This window comes from Microtus oregoni, unplaced genomic scaffold, assembly GCF_018167655.1.
Source record: "Microtus oregoni isolate MIOR12 unplaced genomic scaffold, Mior012 000009F_ref0000495, whole genome shotgun sequence".
Taxonomy (NCBI): Eukaryota; Metazoa; Chordata; class Mammalia; order Rodentia; family Cricetidae; genus Microtus; species Microtus oregoni.
Genome location: NW_024543068.1, coordinates 13,051,682 through 13,079,153, shown reverse-complemented (window position 1 = coordinate 13,079,153; position 27,472 = coordinate 13,051,682). Strand labels below are relative to the sequence as shown.

The 27,472-nt window shown below is 42.6% G+C and overlaps 2 protein-coding genes across 4 annotated transcripts in view; both read left to right on the top strand.

Moving 5' to 3' along the window:
* Nucleotides 1-2,203: 2,203 nt before the first annotated feature.
* The window catches only part of Bbof1 (basal body orientation factor 1), a 31,416-nt gene continuing 6,147 nt past the window's right edge, over nt 2,204-27,472 (top strand). The window contains exons 1-9 of one of the 3 annotated variants that reach the window (XM_041657944.1): nt 2,204-2,484; nt 4,664-4,892; nt 7,281-7,346; nt 8,953-9,096; nt 16,378-16,458; nt 20,114-20,184; nt 22,949-23,093; nt 25,773-26,266; nt 26,858-26,959. In XM_041657944.1, the coding sequence (XP_041513878.1) occupies nt 2,432-2,484; nt 4,664-4,892; nt 7,281-7,346; nt 8,953-9,096; nt 16,378-16,458; nt 20,114-20,184; nt 22,949-23,093; nt 25,773-26,266; nt 26,858-26,959 (1,385 nt within the window). In that variant the 5' untranslated portion in view covers nt 2,204-2,431. The remainder of the gene's footprint in view (nt 2,485-4,663; nt 4,893-7,280; nt 7,347-8,952; nt 9,097-16,377; nt 16,459-20,113; nt 20,185-22,948; nt 23,094-25,772; nt 26,267-26,857; nt 26,960-27,472) is intronic. The other 2 variants (XM_041657946.1, XM_041657945.1) reach the window with 2 other exon arrangements.
* LOC121452124 (E3 ubiquitin-protein ligase RNF113A) lies at nt 8,958-13,555 on the top strand. The gene is made up of 2 exons (XM_041657949.1): nt 8,958-9,096; nt 12,058-13,555. Exon 2 carries the CDS (start codon nt 12,305-12,307, stop codon nt 13,316-13,318), a length of 1,014 nt encoding a protein of 337 aa, XP_041513883.1. The 5' UTR covers nt 8,958-9,096; nt 12,058-12,304; the 3' UTR covers nt 13,319-13,555.

The window sequence follows — 27,472 nt, the reverse complement described above, 5'->3', positions numbered from 1 at the left end:
AGATCTCTGTGAGTTCAAGGCTAGCCTGGTCTACATGGTAAGTTCCAGGTCAGTCAGAGCTAAATATGAGACACTGCCTAAAAAAAAAAAAAGATTAAAAGTAAAGTACTATGCATATAATTAAGAGGCAATCTTGCCAGGTATCGTGGTACACATCATTAATTCCAGCACTTGGAGACAAAGGAAGGCAGATCTTTGTGAGTTCTAGGCCAGGCAAATACATACACTGAGACCCTATATAAAAAAGGGGTGGGGTGGGTCTGGAGAGATAGTTCTGAAAGATTAAGAGTACTGGATGCTCTTCCAGAGGATCCAAGTTTGAGTCCCAGCATCCACATGTTAGCTCACAAGCATCTGTAATTCCAATTCCAATTTTCTCTTCTGGCCCCCAGGGGCACTGTAAGCACCTGGCACACACACATACAATGGCAAACAGTGCACTCATATACATAAAATAAAGATAAAGGTTTAAAAAAAACCAACGAAGAAGCTATCTTACTGAAGTCAAAATTTTTTGAGTATGCATTTATCAGTAGGCCTATGTTCAAATGGTAAATTTGGGATTGGCTTTTATTTACAATCGATTTTTGTAATGAAGTTTAAATATACACTATATGACAGAAGATGCCCTACTCCCTTTCTGCTTGCTATCAATAGGGCGCTTTATACATTGTTTCTCAGAAGTAATGAAATTCTGCTCGTGGGTCTATTGGCGTGTCACACACAGAGGAGAGAACAAACCAGAAACAGTCAAAACATTCTATAACTATGTTAGGAATGGTTCAAAACGGTTTTTTTTAAAAATATTTATTTATTGATTTGTTATATATAGTCTATCTGTGTTGTGTATATGCCTGCAGGCCAGAAGAGGGCACCAGATCTTATTATAGATGGTTGTGAGCCACCATGTGGTTGCTGGGAATTGAACTCAGGACCTTTGGAAGAGCAGGCAATGCTCTTAACCACTGAGCCATCTCTCCAGCCCCGCCCCCTCAAAACGTTTTTTGTTTTTTTTTTTTTTTTTTTTTTTTTTTTCGAGACAGGGTTTCTCTGTGGCTTTGGAGCCTGTCCTGGAACTAGCTCTGTAGACCAGGCTGGTCTCGAACTCACAGAGATCCGCCTACCTCTGCCTCCCGAGTGCTGGGATTAAAGGCGTGCGCCACCACCGCCCGGCTCTCAAAACGTTTTTTAAGGTCCTTTACCGAATCAACCACATTGCAAAATTTACAAACTACATAAGCCACGCCCCCAGGGATGAAGCAGGGCGGGGCTTCACCTTATAGTTAAGAGCATAGTAATCAAGTTCTCCCTAAAGAACTGTGTGTGTGTGTGGGGGGGGGGTGTCTAACAATTATGTTTCAAATAACTGTTAACTGTAATTTGAAACGGAGGATAATGCAAAACAGGGCTTTCGCTCATAAGTCTAACTATTGACTTGGCAGCCACAATACCTGTCTTCCGTAATGACTCACTCGCTCTCACTGAATGAAGGCATAATCACAGGGCTCCTCCTCTGGGAACAAACTAGAACACTGGAGTACTCCTTTTCCCGGGATAAGAGGCAAGCACTTGCAACTTTATGCAACTTGCAGCAAAGGGACTAGACTGTGGTCACTAGAGGATGCGGGCGATATTTGCTAACTGTAACCGGGGAGTTGGCTGGAGTCGAGCACCTACCACTGCAGACACAGGGGCGGACGACCCTCGTTGTCACGCAGCTCGGGGTAGGGAGATGGCTTCAGAGCGGCAGAGCGCGCTGACCCGCGAAGGCTGGCAGCCTCGCCCCAGCCACCGCCCTGGGAAAAGTCAACCGCCTCCCTGAAAGCGTTTGGCCTGGGGCGTCCCCGGGTGCGCAGTCCTCTCCCGAGCCCGCGAGACCGTAGCAGGGATGGAAGGGAGGTAAGCATGAACCGGGCAGCGCGGGAGCCGCGGGGGCAGCAGCAGGGACGCGGGCAGGACCGCCGCGCTGGCCGCGCCGGGGACGTGGAGGAGCCGCCGGCCCGACCTGAAGCGCGACGAGCCCCACCGGCGCCGCTCGGATGAGCGCGTAGCGGTCGGAGAGCCGCTGGGAAGTGAGCCTCGTGAGGTGTGAGGCCAGGCTCTCGGGGCTAGGACGCCGCGACCCCGCGTCCCGCTGCCCCGCTCCCGCCCTTCCCAGCTTCGCGGCCTCCCGCCCGGCCCCAACCACGGGTACGCCGCCGGGGCTCGTGCACACTCACCGCGCGCACCGCCCAGGCGCAGACGCCAGCCTCCTCGGAGCGCTCTCCGCCCCGCCCCTCGGCGCGCTCACGTCACGCGCGTGCGCCCTCCGCGTGCCCTCAACGGCACGGAGGACGTTAGCCCTTTGGCGTGGTGGTTTCCTTAGAAACCGAGTCTGCCCAGGTGGCGGCCACCAGGAGACAACGGCGGTGAGACTCCTGGAGAAGTCAAAATGCCGGCAAAGGACAAGAGGAAAGGCAAGAACAAAGGCAAAGAAAAAGAAAAGTAAGCGCGGCGGCGACGCAGAGCAACCCTTTTCCTCTGGGCTGTTTGAATCTAGGGCCGCGGCTTCTGAGGACAGCTCTTACCCTGTCCAACTCCAACTTAGCCCTAGCATCTTTAGAGCGCTCCATTCTGAGACTGGCTCTGGTCTGAGTTGTTAAAGTTGTTCCCTGGGCCTTTCAGGAATTCTTTTGGATCAAAGGGAGAACGCAAAAGAATTTGACCAGATTGGTCAGATCCCCCACCTCTAGGTGCCACGAGTTGCCTCTAGAATGTCAACTAAATAGACCTAGTGGGCTACCCCCGTAGTTCCTAAAGACTTTGGAGGCACACATGGAATTCAACACCACTGTATGTGGGAACCGCAAAGGAATCCCTTAAACTTGTGATTATGAAGTGAATTCATTGGAGATAGGTTCAATAAACGCACACCAGCCATCATGTTGCTCTGGAGGCTGAGGCACAAATTCTAGGGTAGCTAGGGCTACATAGGAAGCTCTTGTCTCTTTAAAAAAAGAAAAGAAAAGAAAAGGAAAGAAAGAAAGAAAGAAAGAAAGAAAAGGAAAACCCAAAAAGGTAACTTGTTTGGTGTGTGAGTGTAGCTGAGTGATAGAGTACTCGTGCAGGGTCCTAGGTTCCGTCTCCAGCAGAGTAACTTAGAGCAAGTTATACTCAGTACAGAAAGCTTGGGAGATATGGGAAATACTAAAGGAGAAAGAAAAAAATCACCCGTCATCCCACCATCCGCAGTTAAACCCCTACCATCGTGTTTTCTATTTTATTCCTGTGTAAAATGATAAGCTAATGATTTGTAGTCTCCCTACCCCTACTCCAAGGATCAAACTCAGGCCTTCTCCTGATAGGCAAGTGTTCTACCCCAGAGCCACATCCCTGACGTCCTGACATATATATTCTATAAGGTGACTGAGAAAACAAAATATAACTTCTCAGTCTAGAACATTCTAAAAATTGCCGAGAGCTTATCGCCTTCCTGCTACTTACAGCCATGTTTTTTATTTTTGGCTCTTCATCTTCAGAACACATGAGAACGAGGAGGAACAATAACATACTTTGTATTCCTTGGATATTCCATGGCTCATTTGAGAAACCCTCCTTTGTTTCTCCAGTAACTTGGTGGTCTTTTTCTTAGAGACAGCTAAGTGCTCACATCACTTCTTGATACTGTCTGGTCCCAGCTGGAGGTTGTGGAAAGGCATTCTATTGCTAGTGTCTAAGTCACACTGGAAAGGGAGAGACTGGAGAATTAGGAGTGCAGCTGGCCTGAATTCGAAGAGAACAAAGGTAGATGTGCAAAAGGAGTAAAGAATCAGGAGTTGAGAGGATATGGAAGGCGACAGTGTAAGTAGGAAGGATCTTACATGCTTTCGGGAGACTATTTAAAATTTAAAATTCTATTATAGGTGAAACTATTTTTTTTTTGGTTTTTCGAGACATTTATTTTGAAGAACCTCACCTTTTATCACTTAAAGCTTTGAATCCACTCTTACTGTTTTTCATGGTTCTGCTGTTACCAGTCTTCATCCCTAGGGCCTTACTTAAATTTCTTTTTTCTCTCAACATTAATGATTATGGTGTGTGTTTTCCCTTAAAACCTGGTTTACTGTGGTACCAGCAAGTAAAATATTTAAAATACTTGTTCAAATAATTTGATCATTTGTGCATGAACTAGCCAAAACAAAATAACAATAACAAAAACTGGGGATGGAGTGGGTGTGGAGACTACAGACATACAAATGTATCCTCATGTAGAAATGTAGCCATAGTGGGGGGAGTGAGCCAAGGTTCACAACTGAGTGAACTAGTAGAAAAGATTAGGATCTGGAACTGTAGAGTATTTCCCTAGCATGCTTGAGATCAGGTCTGATACCCAGCACAGCAAAAAATAATTGAAGAAATACGGAAGAATGAAGTAAATGAGAAGGCATAGAGCTTTATGAGATGCATTTGGTGTCTTATTGCCTCTTTGTTGTTCTAGTCCTCTAAAGTCACACCCCAGAGCATTCCTCTTCTCTTATATGAACACAAATGGATGTGTATTTCTCATTAATGCATTCACCCAACGGGAATGCTTTTATGTGCCAGGCAGTGCCAAGCACAACAGAAGAGAAATGGTGCTGATAAGGTAAAGAAAGTCACGTATTCTCACTATCATCTTCTGTAGGAAAGTAGTGAAAGCAGAGGACCAAGTGATTGAGCAAGCCAAGGCCAATGCCTCTCTTTGGGAGGCCAGATTGGAAGTCACAGAACTCTCTAGGATTGAGTATCGTGATACTTCCCGAAGACTGGCAAAAAATAATGAAGACTTAAAGAAACAGCACTATAAATTGGAAAAAGACACTATGTCTGTATTAAGCTACTTGAAGAAGCAGGATCAGGAGAAAGATAATATGGTAGGTAGGTAGAAAACTGTGAACCCCATAACTTCCCTCTGTGTTTATGTGACATGGTTATATTTTTTAAAGTTTTGTTTTCTATTTCTTTGAGACAGAGTCTTTCTATGTAGCCTTGGCTGTCCTCAAACTTACAGACACCTATCTGCCTCTGCCTTCAAATGCTGGGCTGTTTTTTTCTTTTTAAAGATGGTAAGACCTTGAAATCTCATCACATGGTTAGGGCACTGTAGTTAGCCCTTAACTGCTATGGAATAATCCTTTTGTACACTGTAAAGATTCGTCACTCAGATTGATTTATAAAAAGCTGACTGGCTAGTAGCCAGGCAGGAGTATAGGTGGGAAAACCAAACTAAGGATGCAGGGATGAAGAAGGGTGAGGTCAAAGGAGATGCCAGAAGACACAGAAGAAGCAGGATGTGTAGAAAATGAGGTAATAAGCCCTGAGTCACGCGGCAGAGGGTAGATAAGAAATATGGGCGGTGGTGGCACACGCCTTTAATCCCAGCACTCAGGAGGCAGAGGCAGGCGGATCTCTGTGAGTTCGAGGCCAATCTGGTCTACAAGAGCTAGTTCCAGGACAGGCACCAAAGCTACAGAGAAACCCTGTCTCGAAAATCCAAAAAAGCCGGGCGATGGTGGCACACGCCTTTAATCCCAGCACTCGGGAGGCAGAGGCAGGTGGATCTCTGTGAGTTCGAGACCAGCCTGGTCTACAGAGCTAGTTCCAAGACAGGCTCCACAGACACAGAGAAACCCTGTCTCGAAAAACCAAAAAAAAAAAAAAAGAAAGAAAGAAATATGGGTTAATTTATGTATGAGTTAGTTAATAACAAGCCTGAACTGTTGACTGAGCATTTATAATTCATATTAAGCCTCTGTGTGATTAACTTGGGAGTGGCTTGCAAGACAACTTCCATCTACACTTAACTCCACTTGAAGCAAGCTGTTATTTCAGAATAGCTTTGCTATCATTAGCTTTTTCTTTCTTGTAGCATTATCTACATCAACAGAGATGAAAGCAGCTTAAAAATACCACTGGAGTGATGGCTTAGCAGGTAAGAGTGTGTGCTATTCTTTCAGAGGACCTAAATTTGATTTCCAGCACCCACATCAGACAGCTCACAACTGCTTAGAACTCCAGCTTCAGGGATATCTGATGCTTCTTGACCACCAGTGACACCCATACAAAGGTGGTCATATTCAGACACAACACATAATTTTTAAAACATTTGAAAAAACAACTGACAATTTAAAATTCTATTAAAAAATAGATGGATAGAGAAAATAAAGTGAGGCTGGGCGTGGCTGCACACATTTTAATCAGCTCTCCTGGGAGACAGGTAGATCTCCGTGTTTGCGGCTAGCCTAGTCTACATATCCAGTTCCAGGTCAGTCATGTATACATAGCAGAACCCTTTCTCTACCCATCACTCCTCCCCAAAGAGAAAAAGATAATGTTTACATATTTATAGACAATTGGATAGTCTTAAGAAAACCATGTAACATGCTACAGTATAGTAAACCTCAGGGACATTATGTTACATGATATGAACCAGTAACATGTGGTCAAATGCTGTATGATTCAAGTCATTTGAAATACATAAGGGATTCAGATTTAAGAAACAAGGTAAAATGAGGAGAGGAAAAGAGGAGAAGAAAAGGCAAAGAGGAGAGGAAAAGGAGAACTGCAAAATGAAAAATTCTAAAGACCTTTTAGGTAACAACAAGAACAAGAACCACTTACTTACCTGAGAGCACTTAAAAATGGTTGACAGAGCCTGGTGGTGGCGGCACATGCATTTACTCCCAATACTCACGAGACAGAGGCAGGTGAATCTCTGAATGTGAGGGCATCCTGGTCTACACAGTGAGATCTAGGACAGCCAGCACTATACAGTGAAATCCTATCTCGAAAAACCGTATTTAAAAAGAAGAGGTTGCCAGAGTAAATTCAACGTTGTGGTTTTTATGTGTATCTGTGTGTGCCTAAGCATCATATCCATGCAGGAGTCTGTACGGAGGCCAGAAGATAGCAGATCCTGGTACTGGAGTTATAAGCAGTTGTGAGCTGCTATGTGGGTGCTAGGAATTAGGCTTGGGTCCGCTGCAAGGGCAGTAAACACTCTGAGTCACTGAGTCATTTCTCCAGCCCAATGTTGTGTATTTTATAACAACAAAAAAATTATCCACGTAATTCTGATGGTAGCTAGATCTCGGAAATGTCAATAACAGATTAAGTATACGAGAAAATCCCTGTCCCTTCCTTCTTCACTGTCTTTCCTGGCTTACTGTCTTTACTATTACATAAATTAATAAAGCTTATGAATAGAAATAGGACACAAAGCAATTCTGTGTCACCTTACTCTTGCATTTTGTCTTCTACAGATAGAAAAACTGAAACAGCAATTAGTTGAAACAAAGGAAAAAGCCAAAGAAGAGAAGGAAAAATTGGTAAGTATCTACATATACTAATAGTTTACTTATTAGGGAACCAGATTTCTGGTGAGTTTGGTTATTTTAGGCCCAATAAGTGAAGCTGGAAGGAAGTAGTGTATGCCTGCCTTTAATCCTAGCACAGTCAAGACTGTTAGACACAGAAACCCCGACTCAAACCTCCCCCCCAAAAAAAATTAAAAAGAATGAAAAGGGGGGTTCAGAAGCATTGACCCCCAGATCTTTAACAAAAACAAAACAAGAAATGAACAAATATAAAACTCATGTACTTGTATATACAAATGTCCAAAAGTAGCATCTTATAGGGGTATGTGGCACACACCAGCTACTTCAAAGGCTGAAGTGGGAGTTCTACTTGAGTTTAGGAGTTTAGATGTTCTCAAGGTCAGTGTCGTGGGCAACATAGCAAGATCTTCTCTCAAAAAACACGGATACCAAGTTCCAAAATGAATAATAATACTTGGAGTACAGATGCAAGAATATCGGGCTGGGTTGTGTGCTAAAGATCAAACCCAGGGGTTTCTTCATGCTGGCAGATGTTATACCTAATGTTACACACCCAGACTCACAAGATTTTTATTTTGATGTATGATACACCTTTATCCCTTACAGAGACTTCTAAATGATATCAGTATAATTACCTTATTACTTAGGGCTTACTACAGTAACAATCTCAGAACACTAATATCACCACCTGTAGATTGCTAGAAGAGTTCAAAATAATGTAAAACTTTTTGAGGGCAGGTGGTTTCTCTCCTAATACATATCAATAAAGGTCTCTGATCAAAACTGCAAAAATATTTCCTCCGTGTGGTGTTGAGGATCGAACCCAGGATTTCATGCATGACACTTCTTTAATTCAACACTACTGCTTTTTTTAAAACTAGGTGAAAACCAGGTGTGGTGGCTCATTCTGCAATTCTAGCATTCAGGAGGCTGAGGCAGGAGGATTGCTGAGAGTTCAAAACTAGCCTAGGCTACATAGTTCAAGGGCACAGTAATGGGAGGCTAAGGAAGTTGAAGGGAAACAAGTGGGAAGACCCTGTCTTAAATATAATATGAAATTCCTTTCTGTAAGATTGTCTTGCCAACCAAACCCAGAAGCTTTGAATTTTAGAGGTGTCTTATTTGATTTGGGTTTTACTTTCTTCTGGGGTCTGAACCAGGGTTTCACATACTAACCACACATTCTACTTTCTGAGCTACATAGACAAAAACCAAAAAACGCCTGGCGCGGTGGCACACACCTTTAATCCCAGCACTTGGGAGGCAGAGGCAGGTGGATCTTTGTGAGTTCAAGGCCAGCCTGGTCTACAAGAACTAGTTCCAGGACAGGCTTCAAAGCTACAGAGAAACCCTGTCTCAAAAATCAAACAAACAAACAAACAAAAAAACAGATTCCTGAATTTTTTTTCTTATTTAAGGTCCACTGGCATTATTTTACAGAAATTAAAATTTTGTGCAAAAATTATAGCTTTATGCAAAATAGAGGTGGAACAGTTCTTTTGAGAAGATACATAATGGCTCAGGCCTCAGATAAAGCATGGTTCTGTGGAACATTTGTTTTTCTTAACTCATTTCCTTTTTTTTTTTTTGGATACAGGAACAAAAGTATACTATGCAAATAAATGAGTTGGAGGGACAGTTTTATCAAAAAGCCAAAGAAATTGGCATGATTCAGACAGAGTTAAAGACAATAAAACAATTCCAGAAGAGAAAAATCCAAGTGGAAAAAGAATTAGATGAGGTAAATTTCTTTGTTTCTTCTTCTTTTAAAAAAAGGATTTATGTATGTGCATATTTGCCTGTATGAATTTAAGTATGCTGCATGTATTACTGGGGCTGGAGGAGGCCAGAAAAGGATGCTGGATACCCTGGAACTAGACTGACTGAAAGTTGTGAGCCACCACGTTGGTGCTGGGAACTAAACCTGTCACTGAAAAAGCAGTAAGTTCAGTGAACTGTCTCTCATTAAGAAGATTGGATTAACAACTTAATGCCCCCCAGAAAAGTTCTCACATTTATTCCTGAGAAAAATCATGATATTTTAGAGAAAAGAAAGGAAAATATTTCATCTGTTGTATATATTTTTATGTTATCTGTATGTCTATTTTCTATATGTGTGTTTGTGTGTGGAGTGTATCTGTGTGGAGGTGAGAGGAGGTCATCTTGTAGTCAGTCCTTTCCTTCTACCACGTAGGTTTCAGAGGTCAACTCAGATGGTCAGGCTTGGTGGCAAACACCCTTATCTGCTGAGTCCGTTCACCTGCCTGACAAAGTTTTTTTCTTTCTAGGCATTGATTTGTGAACTTGGCAAATCTCAGCCAAGACACCTATCATATTAGTAGTAAAACTACATATATGTCCTTAGGAATTGTCAGTAGGAGAGTTCCACAGGAAAATGTATTTAGGATGAGAGACATTTTAGGAAAAATAAGAAGGCTGTATGGAGCCGGGCGATGGTGGCGCACGCCTTTAATCCCAGCACTCGGGAGGCAGAGGTAGGCGGATCTCTGTGAGTTCGAGACCAGCCTGGTCTAGAGAGCTAGTTCCAGGACAGGCTCCAAAGCCACAGAGAAACCCTGTCTCGAAAAAACAAAAAACAAAAAAAAAAACAAAAAAAAAACAAAAAAAAAAAAGAAGGCTGTATGGGTAGGGTTGAATGAGGTGAGGAACACTGAAGTTTCCTGAAAGGCCTGTTTTATGCTATTTTCTGATTTCCATGGTATACCTAGGGATAGAATCATCTGAATGCTTGATTAAAGCTTAAGAATTTGCTTCCAAATTGGCACATTCATATGGCTGTGCAGGTGTTGTCAGTGACAGACGGTAGGCCTCAGCATCATTCACCTGGACACTCGGTAAGCTGCTTGAGTGTCCTAGTTATATGTTGGTGGGTAACATTGAGAGTGAATAATTCAAGAGCTGTGAAGAAGCTATCTTCGTGTGTGTGTGTGTGTGTGTGTGTTGAAAGCACTCCACTATTGACCTGGACCCTAGCCCAGCAGCTTTCCTCATAACATCGTTTCCAGTGGTATAGCAACATTTCTGGAGAGTCTCTAAATCAGGTCCACATTTTAGGGGTGGAAACCAGGTTCCATCACTTGAAGATAGTGTCAAAGAACTGTAACCACCATACACCCTTATAACCCTAAGTATACACAGCAGTAGCAGCACTGTTTAGGTTGCTTGAGACACAATCTTTTTTTTTAATATTTATTTATTTATTATGTATACAATATTCTGTCTGTATGCCTGAAGGCCAGTTGAGGGCGCCAGACGTCTTTACAGATGGTTGTGAGCCACCATGTGGTTGCTGGGAATTGAACTCAGGACCTTTGGAAGAGCAGGCAATGCTCTTAACCACTGAGCCATCTCTCCAGCCCCCACAATCTTGTTATATAAAGGCTGGCCTGGAACTTTCTGTATACCCAGACTGGCCTCATGCTTGTTACAACATCCCTGCCTCAACCTCTCAGGTACTAGGATTACAGGCATAAGCCTCCCAAATTATTTTGTTTTCACTTTTTTCCCTCAGATTTTATTTTTAGTTATGTGTATAGGTGTTGGGTGTGTGCACATGTGTGCATGTACCCAAAGAGGCTAGAAGAGTTTTGGAGCCTTTGGAGCTGGAGTTATAGGTAGTTGTTAGCCAACTTATGTTGGTATTGGGAACTGAACTCGGATCTTCTGCAAGAGCAATACATGCTATTAATCTTTGAATCATCTCTGTAAGCCCCACCTTAATTTTATTTTGAGAAGGGTCTCATGTAGCCCAGGGTGGCTCTGAGCTGATCTTGCCTCTGCCTCCTATGTGTTGGGATTACAGGAATGCCTCAATTCCATTAGGAATCTTTAAAATATCAGATCTGATGATCTGATCACTTCCCTCAAGAATCTATATTTCTCAGCTGTAAAGAGCATATTGTCTAAGCAGCCTAATATGTAAGTTAAGACTGTACACCTATCTAATTTTAATTTTGTTTCTATTCTTCTTTCCTTTTTTTTTTGTTTTTTTTTTTTTTTTGTTTTTTGAGACAAGGTTTCTCTGTATCTTTGGAGTCTGTCCTGGAACTAGCCTGGTAAACCAGGCTGGCCTCAAACTCACAGAGCTCCACCTGCCTCTGCCTCCCATGTGTTGGGATTAAAGGCATGTGCCACCACTGCCCTGCCTGTTTTTGTTTTTCGAGACAGGGTTTCTCTTTGTAACAGCTCTGGCTGTCCTGGAAATCCATTTTGTAGACCAGGCCAGACTGGAACTCACAGAGGTCTACTGACCTCTGTCTTGCAAGTGCTGAGATCAAAAGTGTACACCACCATGCCCATCTTAAATTAAATTTTAATCTTTTATAACAATACACTTATACCAATACATGGTCTTTTATCCATTAATTTATCCAAATTGGATATTCACATAACTTTCAAGTCTTCTCCTTTATTTGTGCTTGAAGTCAGTGCCTTGGGCATGCTTGAGAAGCAATCTATCAACTACACACCAGTTCTGTCTTTCTTGCTTTGTTCAGAATATTTTATTTTAATAGATTTCTGATAGATCTCTATCCATTAAAATTTCTCCTAGCCTTCAAAGGCTTACCTTAAATGCACTTTCTCCCCAGGCCTTCCCCTAGAGTCCTGTTTAAGATTCTTTATGTCTTCCCATGGGATTTGATACAGAACACATCTTGATTTACCTTATCTTCCCTACTAGATTGTAAATTCTTTGAGCCGGAAATTTTGTATTCATTGCAAAACAAGAAGCACAACAGCATTTAACTAAAGACTGAGGGCATCTTTTTCTTAAACCTTTGCTGGCTGGTGCATGCGCTCTGACGTTCTCGGCCCCAGCGACCGACAGACTGCGGCTCTGTAGTGACGTAGCTGCGAATGACGTAGTATCCCGCGCCACCCAGCATCCCGTAGATACTGCTAGCCGTTTCAGCGCTCGGAAGTCGAAGATGGCAGAGCAAATTTCTCAGGGAAAGTCGGCGGACCAGGTGTGCTCTTTCCTCTTCAAAAAGCCCGGGCGGAAAGGGAGTGCTGGCCGCCGGAAGCGGCCAGTGTGCGACCCCGACTCTGGGGAAAGCGGAAGCAGTAGCGAGGAGAGCTGCGCAGTGGTGAGACCAGAGAAAAAGCGGGCCACCCACAATCCAATGATTCAGAAGACGAGTGGCAGTGGTAAACAGAAGGCGGCCTACTGTGATCTGAGCAGCGAAGAGGAGGAGAAGACCGAGAATGAGAGTCTGGGCGTAGTCTACAAGTCCACGCGCTCGGCGAAACCGGTGGGGCCGGAAGATATGGGGGCGACAGCTGTCTACGAACTGGACACAGAAAAGGAGAAAGACGCACAGGCCATCTTTGAGCGCAGCCAAAAAATCCAGGAGGAGTTGAGAGGCAAGGAGGATGACAAGATCTATCGTGGAATTAATAATTATCAGAAATACATGAAGCCCAAGGACACGTCCATGGGCAATGCCTCCTCCGGTATGGTGAGAAAAGGCCCCATCCGAGCTCCTGAACATCTACGTGCCACCGTGCGCTGGGATTACCAGCCTGACATCTGTAAGGACTACAAGGAAACCGGCTTCTGTGGCTTTGGAGACAGCTGCAAATTCCTCCATGACCGTTCAGATTACAAGCACGGGTGGCAGATAGAACGTGAGCTTGATGAGGGCCGTTATGGTGTATATGAAGATGAAAACTACGAAGTAGAAAGTGATGATGACGAAATACCATTCAAATGTTTCATCTGTCGCCAAACCTTCCGAAATCCAGTTGTCACCAAGTGTAAGCATTATTTCTGCGAGGCCTGTGCCCTGCAGCATTACCGTACCACTCCACGCTGCTATGTTTGTGAGCAGCAGACCTATGGGGTCTTCAATCCCGCGAAAGAATTGATTGCTAAACTGGAGAAGTATCAAACAGCAGAGCGTGGTGCTTCCAACACCCCAGAAGACCCTGATGGAGTCTAATTACCGTCACTTAGGTTTTCCATACTTGTCAGATCTCAAAGTACTTTTTGTTTTGGTCACCTCAAAAACCAACCAACATTGAAGGAATATTAAATTTTCCAGGAAGAGTATCCAAGTTTTGTTTTATGTAACAATGCTGCAGATTAAATCAGTACAGTTGACTTGTGGAACTCTCAGACTGCCATCCTGTGTATAGCTATACATTCTAAGTTAAAATAAATTAATAACTAGTTCATACTCTAGTGTCCTGATGTGGTTTTTCTTTTTAAAAGAACAATGTCGCCACCTATTGGAGAAGTAGGTTTTAGGCATTCCTCAGAGGGCTGTTTAGGAACACTTAAAATTCAAGGGCAAAGTTATTGCGTTACTGGAAAAAAAACCAGGGCAGTTCTGTGGAATCTCAAATGTGAAAGAAATGAAGCAGAGGTGAGGTGCCCACATACTTAAAATTGCAATGTCTATGTTAGGTAAGAGATTTTTATTTGTATAGACTTGTAAGAGTCTGAAGACATTTAACTTAGGAAAAGGAATTCAAGTCATGTATTTTAAAGAAGACACTGAAAGTGAAATGAGTGTTTTGTTGTGTAAGTATGGTGTGTGTATGAATGCTTCTGCCTTTGTGCAATAAGGGAGGTCAGAGACAACTTTGTGGAGTCACCTCTAGCCACTTTTACTTATAAAACTAACTTAGGAAGTTGCCAGCCTGTGTGACAGACGCCCTTACCCTTTTCCTCCTGTGTCATCTCAGTCGCTCTTTGTTTGGGGTTTTGAGACAGTCTCTGTGTCTCAGACTGATCTACAACTCATTACATATTCCAGGCAGGCCTTTTTTTTTTTTTTTTTTTTTTGAAACAGGGTTTCTCTGTGGTTTTGGAGCCTGTCCTGGAACTAGCTCTTGTAGACCAGGCTGGTCTCAAACTCACAGAGATCCGCCTGCCTCTGCCTCCCGAGTGCTGGGATTAAAGGCGTGCGCCACCACCGCCCGGCCAAAGTTTTCCTTTAAAAAAAAAATATTTATTTATTATGTATACAATATTCTGTCTGTGTGTATGTCTGTAGGCCAGAAGAGGGCACCAGATCTCATTACAGATGGTTGTGAGCCACTATGTGGTTCCTGGGAATTGAACTCAGGACCTTTGGAAGAGCAGGCAATGCTCTTAACCACTGAGCCATCTCTCCAGCCCCCTCCAGGCAGGCCTTGAATTTGGGATTTTTGCCTCAGACTTACAACTGCTGGGTTTACAAGTGTTTGTCACTATGCTCAGCTACTAATTTTCACCATAACTTTTGTTTATCTGTGTGTAGAAGTCAGAATAGAATTGGGAGTCAGTTTCTTCCACTGTGTGACTCCTTGGTACCTTTACCCATTAGGCCATTTTGTTGACCCCACTAATTATCTTTTGAAAGATTTTTATTGATATATGGATTTTGGGGAGTCTTATGATGTATCAGAGCTCCATCTCTAGACATTAACTGGCATATTAACATTAATTTTGAAAGTGTGACAAAATAAGCCATTTCAAAACTCAAATACAAACAGTAAGAAAGAACATCTGAAAGAAATAATAAAATGGAGATTTAGTATATTAGGGCAAATTATAATAGGTGAAGATAACATTACGCCATTAAATGTTTATTGTGCTAAATGCTTTACTTGTATTGTTTAAATCTTACATGTATTGGGTACTTTTCTCCTTGTGAAGAAGACTTGTGACAAAAGCAACATTTGGCTTACAATTTGAGTGCAGTTCATCATGCTGGGGATGTAATGGCCTCAAAAATGCGAAGCAGCTGGTCACACCCACAGTTAGAAGCAAAGAATGAGAAATGCTGGTACTCCATTTGCTTTCTTCTCACATTCAATCCTGGACCCAAAACTAGTGAATAGTGCTGCCCACATTTGGGGTGGTTCTTCTCTTGAGGCGAACCTTTCTATTTTTAAAAGATTTTGTGTGTGCACGTGTGTGTATTAAGTATATCTGTGTTTGTATGCCCATAGAGGCCAAAAGAAGACGTCAGATTGCTAATAGCTGGAATTATAGGCAATTGTAAGTCACCAAACATGGGTGTTAGAAACCAAACCTCTGGAAAAACATTAAATGCTCGTAATCACTTAGATATCTCACCAGTCACTGAACCTTCCTAAAAAAAACCTTCATAGACACATCCAGAATAATATTTTTATGGGGATTTTTTTTTGATTCTTTGTTTTGTTTTTGTTGTGACAGGGTTTCTCTGTCTGTCCTGGAACTTGCTCTGTAGACCAAGTATAATTTACAGAGATCCACCTGCCTCTGCCTCCCAAGTGCTGGAATTAAAGGCGTGTGCCACCACACTGGGCCTGAGATAATTGTATTACTCCTTTTTCCCCTTTTTCTTATGCATGTGTGTATTATGTTAGTGTGTGTACATGTATGTGGAGGCCTCAGGTGGGAGGGAATCTTCCTCAATCATTCTTTCACCTTATTCTTTGAGGCAGTCTCTCAATCAAACCCAGAATGGTGGCCCAGCACCCGTCATGCACAGGAATTCTAGGGCTCTGAGCTGCTTCTCTTGCTTGGAAGTGCTTTAACTGCTGAGCAGTTATCATCTCTATAGTTGCAGACTATGTATTTTGTGACTCCGAATTTCGTATATCTTAAGAGAAAATATCTGAATGCCCTGGGAATGGTTACTCATGGAAAGTCTTTAAGAAACTCAATCCAAGCCAGGCGGTGGTGGCGCACGCCTTTAATCCCAGCACTTGGGAGGCAGAGGCAGGCAGATCTCTGTGAGTTCGAGGCCAGCCTGGTCTACAAGAGCTAGTTCCAGGACAGGCTCCAAAACCACAGAGACCACAGAGAAACCCTGTCTCGAAAAACCAAAAAAAAAAAAAAAAAAAAAAGAAACTCAATCCAATCTGGTAAATCTATAGATAGTTAAGGAAAATGTGATCAGAGGAGATGACATTTGATTCTGTGTTTATGCTTCAAGAATATATGATATACAATGTATCTTCATGATTTTCTCTGAATATGTCCCATTCAATCTTTGAACCATTTTTTTTTCTCTCTTTTTAGCTGAAAGAAAATTTAAGAAACTCAGAGAAAAATCATCAGGAGACTCTTAGAAGACTAGAAAGCAGATTTTTTGAAGAAAAGGTATAGAATATTAGTGTTAAGAAATGCTTTGTTTACTAGAAAAAAGTATGTTTATATGCATTCTGAGCATTCCAATATTCCATTGGTATCATCTAGAAAATGTTATCAAGTAGCAGAAAATAAGTGTAGTGGTATGCACTTAAGATGCTGAGGCAGGGAGGGGGAGGGAAATGGGAGGCGGTGGCGGGGAGAAGGCAGAAATCTTTAATAAATAAATAAATAAAATAAATGAAATAAAAAAAGATGCTGAGGCAGGAGGATCTTGAGTCCAAAGCTAGCTCTGAGCTAAGACTTGTATCAAAAAGAAAAAGAAAAGAAAAAAAATAGAATACAAATGAGGAAAAACTATCTTTACATTCTTTAAAACTCAGTGTCTAATTTTTTTCCAGTTTTTTGTTTGTTTGTTTTTGTTTTATTTTTCAACACAGGGTTTCTCTGTAGCTTTGGGGCCTGTCCTGGAACTAACTCTGTAGACCAGACTGGCCTCGAACTCAGAGATCCACCTGCCTCTGCCTCCCGAGTACTGGGATTAAAGGCGTGTGCCACCATGGCCCAGCTCCTTTAATTTTTAATTCATACATAAAAACAAAATTTGACTTGGTGGTAGTGTTGCACACCTTTAATCCCAGCAGTCAGAAGGCAACAGAAACCCTAAGACACCCTCTTCACTGTCCCTGGCCTCCATAACGACCATTCCTATCTTAACTCCCATGAGTTTAACTATCTTCGATTTACCTACTTTGTGGTGCTGTGATTAAACATAGGACATTACACGTGGTAGGCAAGCACTCTACCACTAAGTTATACTTCCAGCCAGAAGTCAACCTTTGTCTTTGTTTGTTTTTTGAGAAGGTTTCTCCGTGTAGCCCTGGCTGTCCTGGAACTCACTCTGTAGACCAGGCTGGCCTCTAACTTACAGAAATCGGCCTGTCTCTGCCTCCCGAGTGCTGGGATTAAAAGTTTCCTCCAGGGGCTGGAGAGATGGCTCAGTGGTTAAGAGCACTGACTGCTCTTCCAGAGGTCCTGAGTTCAATTCCCAGCAACCACATGGTGGCTCACAACCATCTGTAATGAGATCTGGTGCCCTCTTCTGGCACACAAGCATACATGGACGGAATGTTGTATATATAATAAATAAATAAATCTTTAAAAAAAAAAAAGTTTCCTCCACTGCCTGGTGGAGACCAAGTTTTTTAGAGTATACTTCTGAGGGAAATCACACAGTCTTTCTGTGCCTTACTTATTTCACTTAGCACAGTGAGCTATAGTTCTGGTAAAGCTGTCATAAATGACCAGATTTCACTCTTTTTTTATGGCAACAGCGTTTCAACATTCATGTATATGTATATATATATATATATATGTGTGTGTGTGTGTATACCACATCTATTCATCAGTTAGTGGATAGGCACTTAGGTTGTTTCTGTCAGAGTCTTGAAATATCCTCAAGAGGGACTGCCAAGCTGGGTGGTGGTGGTAGAGGCAGGCGGATCTCTGAGTTCGAGGCCAGCCTGGTCTACAAGAGCTAGCTCCAAAGCCACAGAGAAACCCTGTCTCGAAAGAAAAAAAAAAAAGAGGGACTGCCAACTTGTGAAGGCTTAAGTCCTCAGCCTGGTATTTCCCTCTTTTTTTTTTTATTTGTTGTTGTTGTTGTTTTGAGATGGGATCTCACTCTGCTCACCCAGAACTCAAAATGTAGATGAGGCTGGTCTTGAACTCACAGAGATTCCTCCTGAATGCCTGTTATTATAGGTGTGTGCCATCATGCCCTGCACATCCCACAATTTTAAAATGAGTGACTTATCATGTTTCATTTAGCAAAACATCTTCCAGCTCTGCGTGCTAAGTCTTGCCCTGCTTTATGGATATGTCATTATGCTAGCTTGCTTTTCTGTTGCTCTGTTAATCATCATGAAAAAACAACTAGGGAAGGAGTTTATTTCATCTTACAGCCCCCAGGTCACAGAACAACCTTGAGAGAAGTGAGGGCAGAAACCGAAGCAGAGACCATGGAAGACTGCTTATTGGCCTGCTCCCAGGCTCAATCTGCTAGCTATCTTTCTTTTTCAGTCCAGGCTCATAGCAGACTCAGCCCTCTTAGATGAATTAGCAATCCAGAAAATGCCCCACAGACATGACCACATGTCTGTCTGAGAGAGGCAGTTCTTTAATTGAGGCTCCTTTGTTCCAGGGGTGCCAAGTTGACAACCAAGATTAGCCATCATAGTTAACATTGCTGCCTCAGTGAGAAATTTTTAAATTATTTATAGTTATATATATGGGTGTTTTGCCTGCATCTATGTTTGTGCACTTGTGTGCCTTGTACCAAGGCCAGAAAAGGGCATTGACTCCCCTAAACTGGAGTTACAGACAACCGGGGACTGCCATGTTGTGTGCTGGGAATTGAACCCCAGGCCTCTGGAAGAGCAGCCAGTGCTCTCTACCACTGAGCCTTCCCTCCAACCCCATATTATCCTCTAGCTGCCTCTTTTATCCAACAGTAATTAAGAGTTCTTTATATCAGGTCACAAGAACAGGAATATTTTTTAAAATCTATTTAATTTTACGTGTATGTGCTGAGTATATGCATGTTTAGGGGCTTATGGATGTTGGAAGAGGTGTCAGATCCCTGGAATTGGAGTCATAGATTGTTGTGAGCGACCACGTAGGTGCTAGGAACTGAACCCAGTCCAGCGCAAGAGCAGTAAGGGTTTTTAAGCAATGAAGAATCTCTCCAGCTCCCAAACAAAGAACTCTGTTTGATACTGAAGAAATTATTTTGTGATATGAAATATTTGTTTTAGAAGTATGGTTTTGCATCCTTAGTCATCCTTAGTCATTAGAGAAATGCAAATCAAAACAACTCTGAGATTCCATCTTACACCTGTAAGAATGGCCAAGATCAAAAACACCGATGACAACTTATGCTGGAGAGGTTGTGGGGAAAAGGGAACACTTCTGCAAATGCTGGTGGGAGTGCAAGCTGGTACAGCCCTTTTGGATGTCAGTGTGGCGATTTCTCAGAAAATTAGGAAACAACCTTCCTCAAGACCCAGTAATACCACTTTTGGGTATATATCCAAAGGATGCTCAATCATGCCACAAGGACATGTACTCAACTATGTTCATAGCAGCTTTGTTTCTCATAGCCAGAACCTGGAAACAACCTAAATGCCCCTCGACCGAAGAGTGGATAAGAAAAATGTGGTACATTTACACAATGGAGTACTACACAGCAGAAAAAAATAACGACAGCTTGAATTTTGCAGGAAAATGGATGGAACTAGAAAACATTATTTTGAGTGAGGTAACCCAGACACAGAAAGACAATTATCACATGTACTCACTCATAGGTGGTTTTTTAAACATAAAGCAAAGAAAGCCAGCCTACAAACCACAATCCCAGAGAACTTAGACAACAATGCAGACACTAAGAGAGATTTACATAGATTTAATCTACATGGGAAATAGAAAGTATAAAAAGACAAGATCTCCTGAGTAAATTGGGAGTATGGGGACCTTGGGGGAGGATTGAAGGGGAGAGGGGAGAGGCAGGGAGGGGAGCAGAGAAAAATGTAGAGCTCAATAAATATCAATTATATGTATGTATGTATGTATGGTTTTGTATTTAAGCCTCCCATATTGTGTTTTTTAGCACCGTCTGGAACAAGAGGCTGAGAAGAGGATAATAATGCTGGCTGAGAGAGCCCACCATGAAGCTGTGGTGTAAGAGCCGGTTGCTTCCTCTATTTTATTCTTACCTTCCTTTGTCTCTTGGCAAATTTGCTTTAAATATTTTGTCTACCTGTATCCTCTTTGCTATTCTTTTTTAAAAATGCTCCAAGATCCCCGCGGCAGTAGGCAGCAGAAATGCTGTAGGTCCCAAATGGTGGCGGCGGGCCATGTGGTGGCAGGCAGCGGGCCCTGGGAGCAACCAGTCCCAGGTTGAGACAGCTGCTGGTCCCTGAGCAACGGCTGGTCCCAGGCAGGGAGACACATGGCGGGTGGGCAGGCAGCAGGCGGGCAGAAGACAGAAACATGGATAGCATGCAGGGTGCGGTTGAATGTTTATTCAGGGAGTTATGGAGGAGGAAGGGTGAAGGGGGGGACAGAGAGAGAGGGAGAGAGAGAGAAGGGGGGGAAGCAGAGAAGTGGGAAGAGAGGCAGAAGTGAAGCTGCCTCTCCCAGAGGAAGATGGAAAAGAGACCGAGCCCAGGCCGGAAGCTGAAGATCAGCCTGCCTCAGTGGATGGGGAGGGGAATGGGTGTGGCTTGTCTCTTAAAGGGACCAAAACCATAACATTCTCAGGTCTTCCTTACAATAAAAAGCGCACGTCAAGGAAGCAGAAAAGGAAGGGTCCAAGATGGCGGCGGGCAGGTCAGAGGTAATGGGAGTGGGCTTGGCTTGTCCCTTAAAGCAACAGGAAAGCACAACATTCTTCATATCCCCTACCCTTTATGCTCCATCCTTTCCACAACATGATATAGTAGCAATAATCTAGTCTTTGAAGTTATATCCTGACTACCTACTTGCATGATGATTAACTACTGGAAAATTTATTTTAAAAATTATTATATTTATTTAGGTAGGTAGGCATATTTGAGGGCATAGTAGTGCCATAATTTGAGTGTAGAAGTCAGACAACTTGCAGGAAGTTGGTTCTCTCTTCCATCACGTTTCTCGGGATAGAACTCAGGTCATTTCGGATTGTTAGCAAGTGCCTCTATACCAACATGGAGCTGCCTCTACCAACATGGAGCTGCCTCTACCAACATGGAGCTATCTCACTGGCCTCATTGGAATATTTTTTTTTGAGACAGGGTATCTTTGTGTAGCTTTGGCTGTCCCGAAACTACTCTGTAGACCAAGCTGGCATCACACTCACAGAGATCCACCTGCCTCTGCCTCCCAAGTGCTAGGAATACCTGGCTTGTTGGAAGAATTCTTTTTTTTTAAATATTTATTTATTTATTTATTATGCAATATTCAAATTCTTTTTGTGTGTATGCTTGAAGGCCAGAAGAGGGCGCCAGATCTCATTACAGATGGTCGTGAGCCACCATGTGGTTGCTGGGAATTGAACTCAGGACCTTTGGAAGAGCAGGCAATGCTCTTAACCGCTGAGCCATCTCTCCAGCCCCTGGAAGAATTCTTAAGAAAATAAATTTCGCAGGGCGGTGGTGGCGCACGCCTGTAATCCCAGCACTCGGGAGGCAGAGGCAGGCGGATCTCTGTGAGTTCGAGACCAGCCTGGTCTACAGAGCTAGTTCCAGGACAGGCTCCAAAACCACAGAGAAACCTTGTCTCGAAAAAACCAAAAAAAAAAAAAAAAAAAAGAAAACAAATTTCATGAAAAAAAATAGGCCATCCAGATATGGTGGCACACACTTAAAATAATCCCAGTACTCAGGAGGCTGAGGGAGGAGTGTTACCTATTCTAAGCCAGCCTAGACTGCACGTGAGGCCATTCCAAACACACCTAAAGTAGGGCCATTGAGCAACTTTGTGGGATTGTCAGATTATATATATATTTATGTAATAACGCTAGAGTGTGTTTATGTTAACAATGAACCCCAGGTCTCGATGGTTTATTTCTTGTTAATGTAATGATGAGTCTGGCAGCTTTCTTCAGGTGGTGATGCGGGAACTTGGGCTGCTACCATCTTGTACCTCTGTGACCTTGGAGTTCTATAGGTCATCATATGACATGGATAGAGGAGGGCATGGGAAACTGGTGCCACATCACTGCGTGTGAGGTGCTAGAGATTGAAAACCCAGGCGTGCACATCCATTCTACCACTGCACTACACCCCAAAGCTCCCTTCACTTTTTGAAATAGTCTTGCTTAATTGCTAAGGCCAGCCTTATACAGGATAGGTGGCCCAAGCAGGCATGGATTTGTTAGCCTCCTGCCCAGCTTCCTGAATAGCTAGGATTAAAGGGGTGCCACTATTCCTGGGATTTTTTTTTTCTTTTAGAGACAGGTTCTTGCTATAGCTCAAGTTGTCAAACAACTTGTACAATCGAGGCCAGCTAACACATAGATTTTTCCTTATTGCTGAGCAAGAACTTAGTCACAAAGTCACCATCTACCTATTGAGTAGTTACTCATAGGCTAAATTGTGGTAGTGTCATATGTGTCCGGTGTTCTGCTCCCCCCCCAAACTCTGGTGCTCTCGAAGTTAATTCCAGGGACTCTCACATGCTAAGCAAGTATTCTCTCACTCACCTACCCGGCCTAGTGGTGGTCAGTATAATGTTTGGAGGATAAAGCTGACATTGTTCTCTAGTACTTAAAACTTAGGCATGAGCCAGGTGTGGTGATGCCTACTTTTAATTCCAGCACTCTAGAGGCAGTGACATATGGATCTCTGTGATTTTGTGGCCAGCCTGGTCTACATAGAGTAGCCCTGACTCACCCTCCTGCCCCCCACCACATACAAGAATCTTGGGCCTATATTTTGGGTTCTTAAATGAATCTATCTTTCAGGCAGTTGAACAGTGCTGGGAGAAATGTTTTCAAAGAGAACGTGTATCTTCACAAGGCGCTTACATACCACTTGAAGGAAGCTGAAGTGCGACAGAAAAACTCCAAGAAGTTACAAGAAAGTCATTCCTGCCTTTTACATCAAAAGGTTCCCACTCTCATTTAGATTTTCATTCCTTTTTTTTAAGAATTATATTGGTAAATACCGAAAATCGAGCATAATAATGATAGATAAGGTAGTAGTGCTGTTTTCCTTCTGTCTTGATAATTGTATTATTTGAAAAGATTAATTACTAAATGACTTTATAGACATGTTAGGCATTATTTTGCAAATACATCAGAAATAAAAACATAATTCTTACCTTCTCCTCCTCTAATACCTTAGAATACTCATTTGGTTTTGTTTATTGTTGGATCCTAAATCATTTAGGAATTAATTTGTCTGTAACTGACCTCACATTAGTGGTATCACAACATAAAGCATCCTAAAGGAAGCTTGAAGGGAAGCAATTCAGATCAGGATTGTCTTCTTTAATTCTCTGTAGCATATTGGAAAAAGTTGTATTTTTATTTTGTGTGTATGGTTGTTTTGCCTGCTGTATGCATGTCTGTGCACCATTTGCATGCAGTATCTGTGGAGGCCAAAAGAAAATTTCAGATCCTATAGGACTAGAGTTACAGACAGTGGTGAGCTGCCATGTTAGTGCTGGGATCCAAACCTGGTTCCTCTACAAGAATAGAAAGTGCTCTTCTTTACTGCCAAGACATCTTTCTTACTCTTAAACATTTTTTCTTTTTCTTTTTCTTTTTTTTTATTTTATTTTATTTTTTTTAATTTATTTATTTATTAAGGATTTCTGCCTCATCCCCACAACCGCTTCCCATTTCCCTCCCCCTCCCCCGATCAAGTCCCCCTCCCTCATCTGCTCGAAGAGCAATCAGGGTTCCCTGACCTGTGGGAAGCCCATGGACTGCCCACCTCTATCCAGGTCTCGTAAGGTGAGCATTCAAACTGCCTAGGCTCCCACAAAGCCAGTACGTGCAGTAGGATCAAAAACCCACTGCAATTGTTCTTGAATTCTCAGTATTCCTCATTGTCCGCTATGTTCAGCTAGTCCGGATTTATCCCATGCTTTTTCAGACCTAGGCCAGCTGGCCTTGTTGAGATCCCAATAGAACATCTCCATTGTCTTAGTGTGTGGGTGCACCCCTTGTGGTCCTGAGTTCCTTGCTCGTGCTCCGTCTCCTTCTGCTCCTGATTTGGACCTTGAGATTTCTGTCCGGTGCTCCCGTGTGGGTCTCTGTCTCTGTCTCCTTTCATCGCCTGATGAAGGTTAATATTCCTGAGGATGCCTATGTGTTTGTCTTTGGATTCACCTTATTTAGCTTCTCTAGGAACATGAATTATAAGCTCAATGTCCTTTATTTATGGCTAGAAACCAAATATGAGTGAGTACATCCCATGTTCCTCTTTTTGGGTCTGGCTTACCTCACTCAGGATAGTGTTTTCTATTTCCATCCATTTGTATGCAAAATTCAAGAAGTCCTTGTCTTAAACATTTTTTTCATTTTATTGTTTGTGTATGTTGAGTACCCCGTAGCCAGAGTAGCTGACAAGAGACCTAAAGGTTACTCCAGACAACAGGAGGGAAGATAAGAAACAAAAACCAAGCAACAAAAAATGGCTCTGTTAAAAATCTTGCCAGGTGTCCTATTTCTTCTATCTCAGCTGGGTGGTGATCGCACATTCCTTTAATTCCAGCCCTTGAGAGCAGAGCACCCTGGTCTTCAGAGAAAGAGTTCAAGGTCAGGCAGGGCCACACAGAGAACTCTGTCTGGGGGAAAAAAAGCAAGCAACCTCCCCCCACCCCAAATTCTCTTATATTGCAGCCTGTCCTTTCTGAACTGCAAGAGACCCTGGAATTTTCAACTGACTTGAGGGAGAGAGAAAATGGACATTAGGATAGACAACTAGGAATCTGCTACAGTTTTCTTTATAGACTTGCCAGTGGTTTCGCACAATTTTATTGATTTTAATAATATATATCCTTGTAAGAATTATAGAGGGGGGCCGAAGAGATGGCTCAGTGGTTAAGAGCACTGCTCTTCCAGAGGTCCTGAGTTCCATTCCCAGCAACCATATGGTGGCTCACAACCATCTATAATGAGATCTGGTGCCCTCTTATGGCAGGGAAAAAAGGTAAAAAGGAATTATAGAGGAAGTTTGTAAGTTTCCTAATTAATAAAATCAGCTGATTGCTTTCACAAGCCTAGGCAAGGATCTAAAGATGTTTTTCTGCCCACAGAGATATCAAAATAATTGCCTCAGCCTAACATGAAGCTCAGATCCCCTTAGGTAACAGAACATATTAAGGGAGGCTGGAGAGGTGGCTCAACAGTTAAGAGCACTGGCTCCTCTTCCAGAGGTCCTGAGTTCAACTCCCAGCAACCACATGGTTCCTCGCAACCATCTGTAATATGACTCAATGCCCTCTTCTTGTGTGCAGGTATACATGCAGAGTACTCATACATAAAATATGAATAAATAAAATTTTAAAAAATTATTGAGGGACTTTTAAGTTCTAGAATATTTTTTTTAAAGATTTATTTATTTATTATGTATACAGTATTCTCAGTGCTCTGCCTGCAGACCAGAAGAGGGTACCAGATCTCATTACAGATGGTTGTGAGCCACCATGTGGTTGCTGGGAATTGAACTCAGGACCTTTGGAAGAGCAGGATGGTGCTCTTAACCACTGAGCCATCTCTCCAGCCCTAAGTTCTAGAATATTTAAAGAAAAAAAAACCCTTACTTTCTGTTTTTTAGGAAATCAACGAGCTATTGGTTAAGGAAAAGATTATGCAACTTACCCAGCAGAAATCACAAATCCAAACTCTTCAGAAGAAGGTGGTAAGCTTGGAGAACGCTCTGACCTATATGACCACGGAGTTTGAGGCTGAAGTTTTGAAACTGCAGCAAAAGGCAATTATAGAGAACCAGGCAGGTCAGGTAGAAATTGACAAGCTGCAGCAGCTTCTTGAGATGAAGGACAGGGAAATGAATCGAGTGAAGAAGCTGGCTAAGAACATCCTGGACGAGAGGACAGAAGTGGAACAGTTCTTTCTCGATGCTCTATACCAAGTGAAGGAGCAGATTCTCATCAACAGGAAGCAATACAAGCAGATAGCACAAGCTGCTTTCAATTTAAAAATGAGATCAGCATGTGAGGGAAGAACGGAGTATCCCAAAATCAGGACCTTTGATGGCAAAGAGCACAGTACCAATAGTGTGAATCAGGATCTCATGGAGGCTGAAAAATGGTACTAATGGCACTGTAATATATTGTCTTTTTGTGTCCTTGTTTTCTTATCCTTTAAAAAAAAAAAGGAAAACTCAGCAGGTCCTAGCACAGGACAGACAGAAATTCCTGGCTTGGGCTACAGCCTGTCTTCTTTCCTCTAGAAAAGAGCAGATTCAGTCTGTTGGACAGATTTTAGATTTTGCAGTAAGCTACTTGAGGACAGGAATGGACTTATCTTCATAGCCCCTGTACTGGCATAGTGTGTAGGCTGTGTGTGTTTTTAGCAGCCATCCCCATTTTTCTCATGACAGACATTTGTAAAGGTGGCTATTATTAATATTATTTTGGTTTTTCGAGACAAGGTTTCTCTGTGGCTTTGGAGCCTGTCCTGGAACTAGCTCTGTAGACCAGGCTGGTCTCGAACTCACAGAGATCCGCCTGCCTCTGCCTCCCAAGTGCTGGGATTAAAGGCGTGCGCCACCACCACCCGGCTCTGATGACCCTTTTCAAGTTATAATTTTGTAATGTGCACAGTTGGCTTTGAAATCATTATATATTATCTGGTCAGTTTACTTTGGTCACATTTTTCACTTTTTTTTTAATTTTTCAGGCCAAGTACTCAAAAAAATGTGGATATTAGAGATTTGACCTGGGAGCAAAAGGAGAAAGTCTTAAGATTGCTCTTTGCAAAAATGAATGGTTTTGCTGCGAGGTAATTTCCCATTCTTGTAATGAAATGTCAGGTTATCAAACCTAGAAGCCACATGGGGACAATGACTGTATTGCTATTGAGAATTACAGAAATATATTAAAGAACCAGAAAGGCCTTAGCTACTTGCTCAGCTGTTGCAACTCTTATAGACAAAGACTGGGAGATGAACGAATAAACACAAAAACTAAAGGAGATGTGGAAATGGGAGAGAGAAAATAAATCTCAGACATTTAAGGTGATGCTTCCTAAGGATCACTGATGGGCTGAATGGCCAGCACCTTCAGGGAAACTTTTTTTTTTTTCAAAGACTTATTTATTATGTACAGTGTTCTGCCTGCATGTCAGAAGAGGGCACCAGATCTCATTACGGGTGGTTGTGGAAAACCTTGTAGTTGCTGGGAATTGAACTCAGGACCTCTGGGAGAGCAGCCTGTGCTCCCAACTACTGAGCCATCTCTCCAGCCCCACCTTCAGGAAAATTTAACTGTTGAGCCTACATTGGTTTGCAGAGAT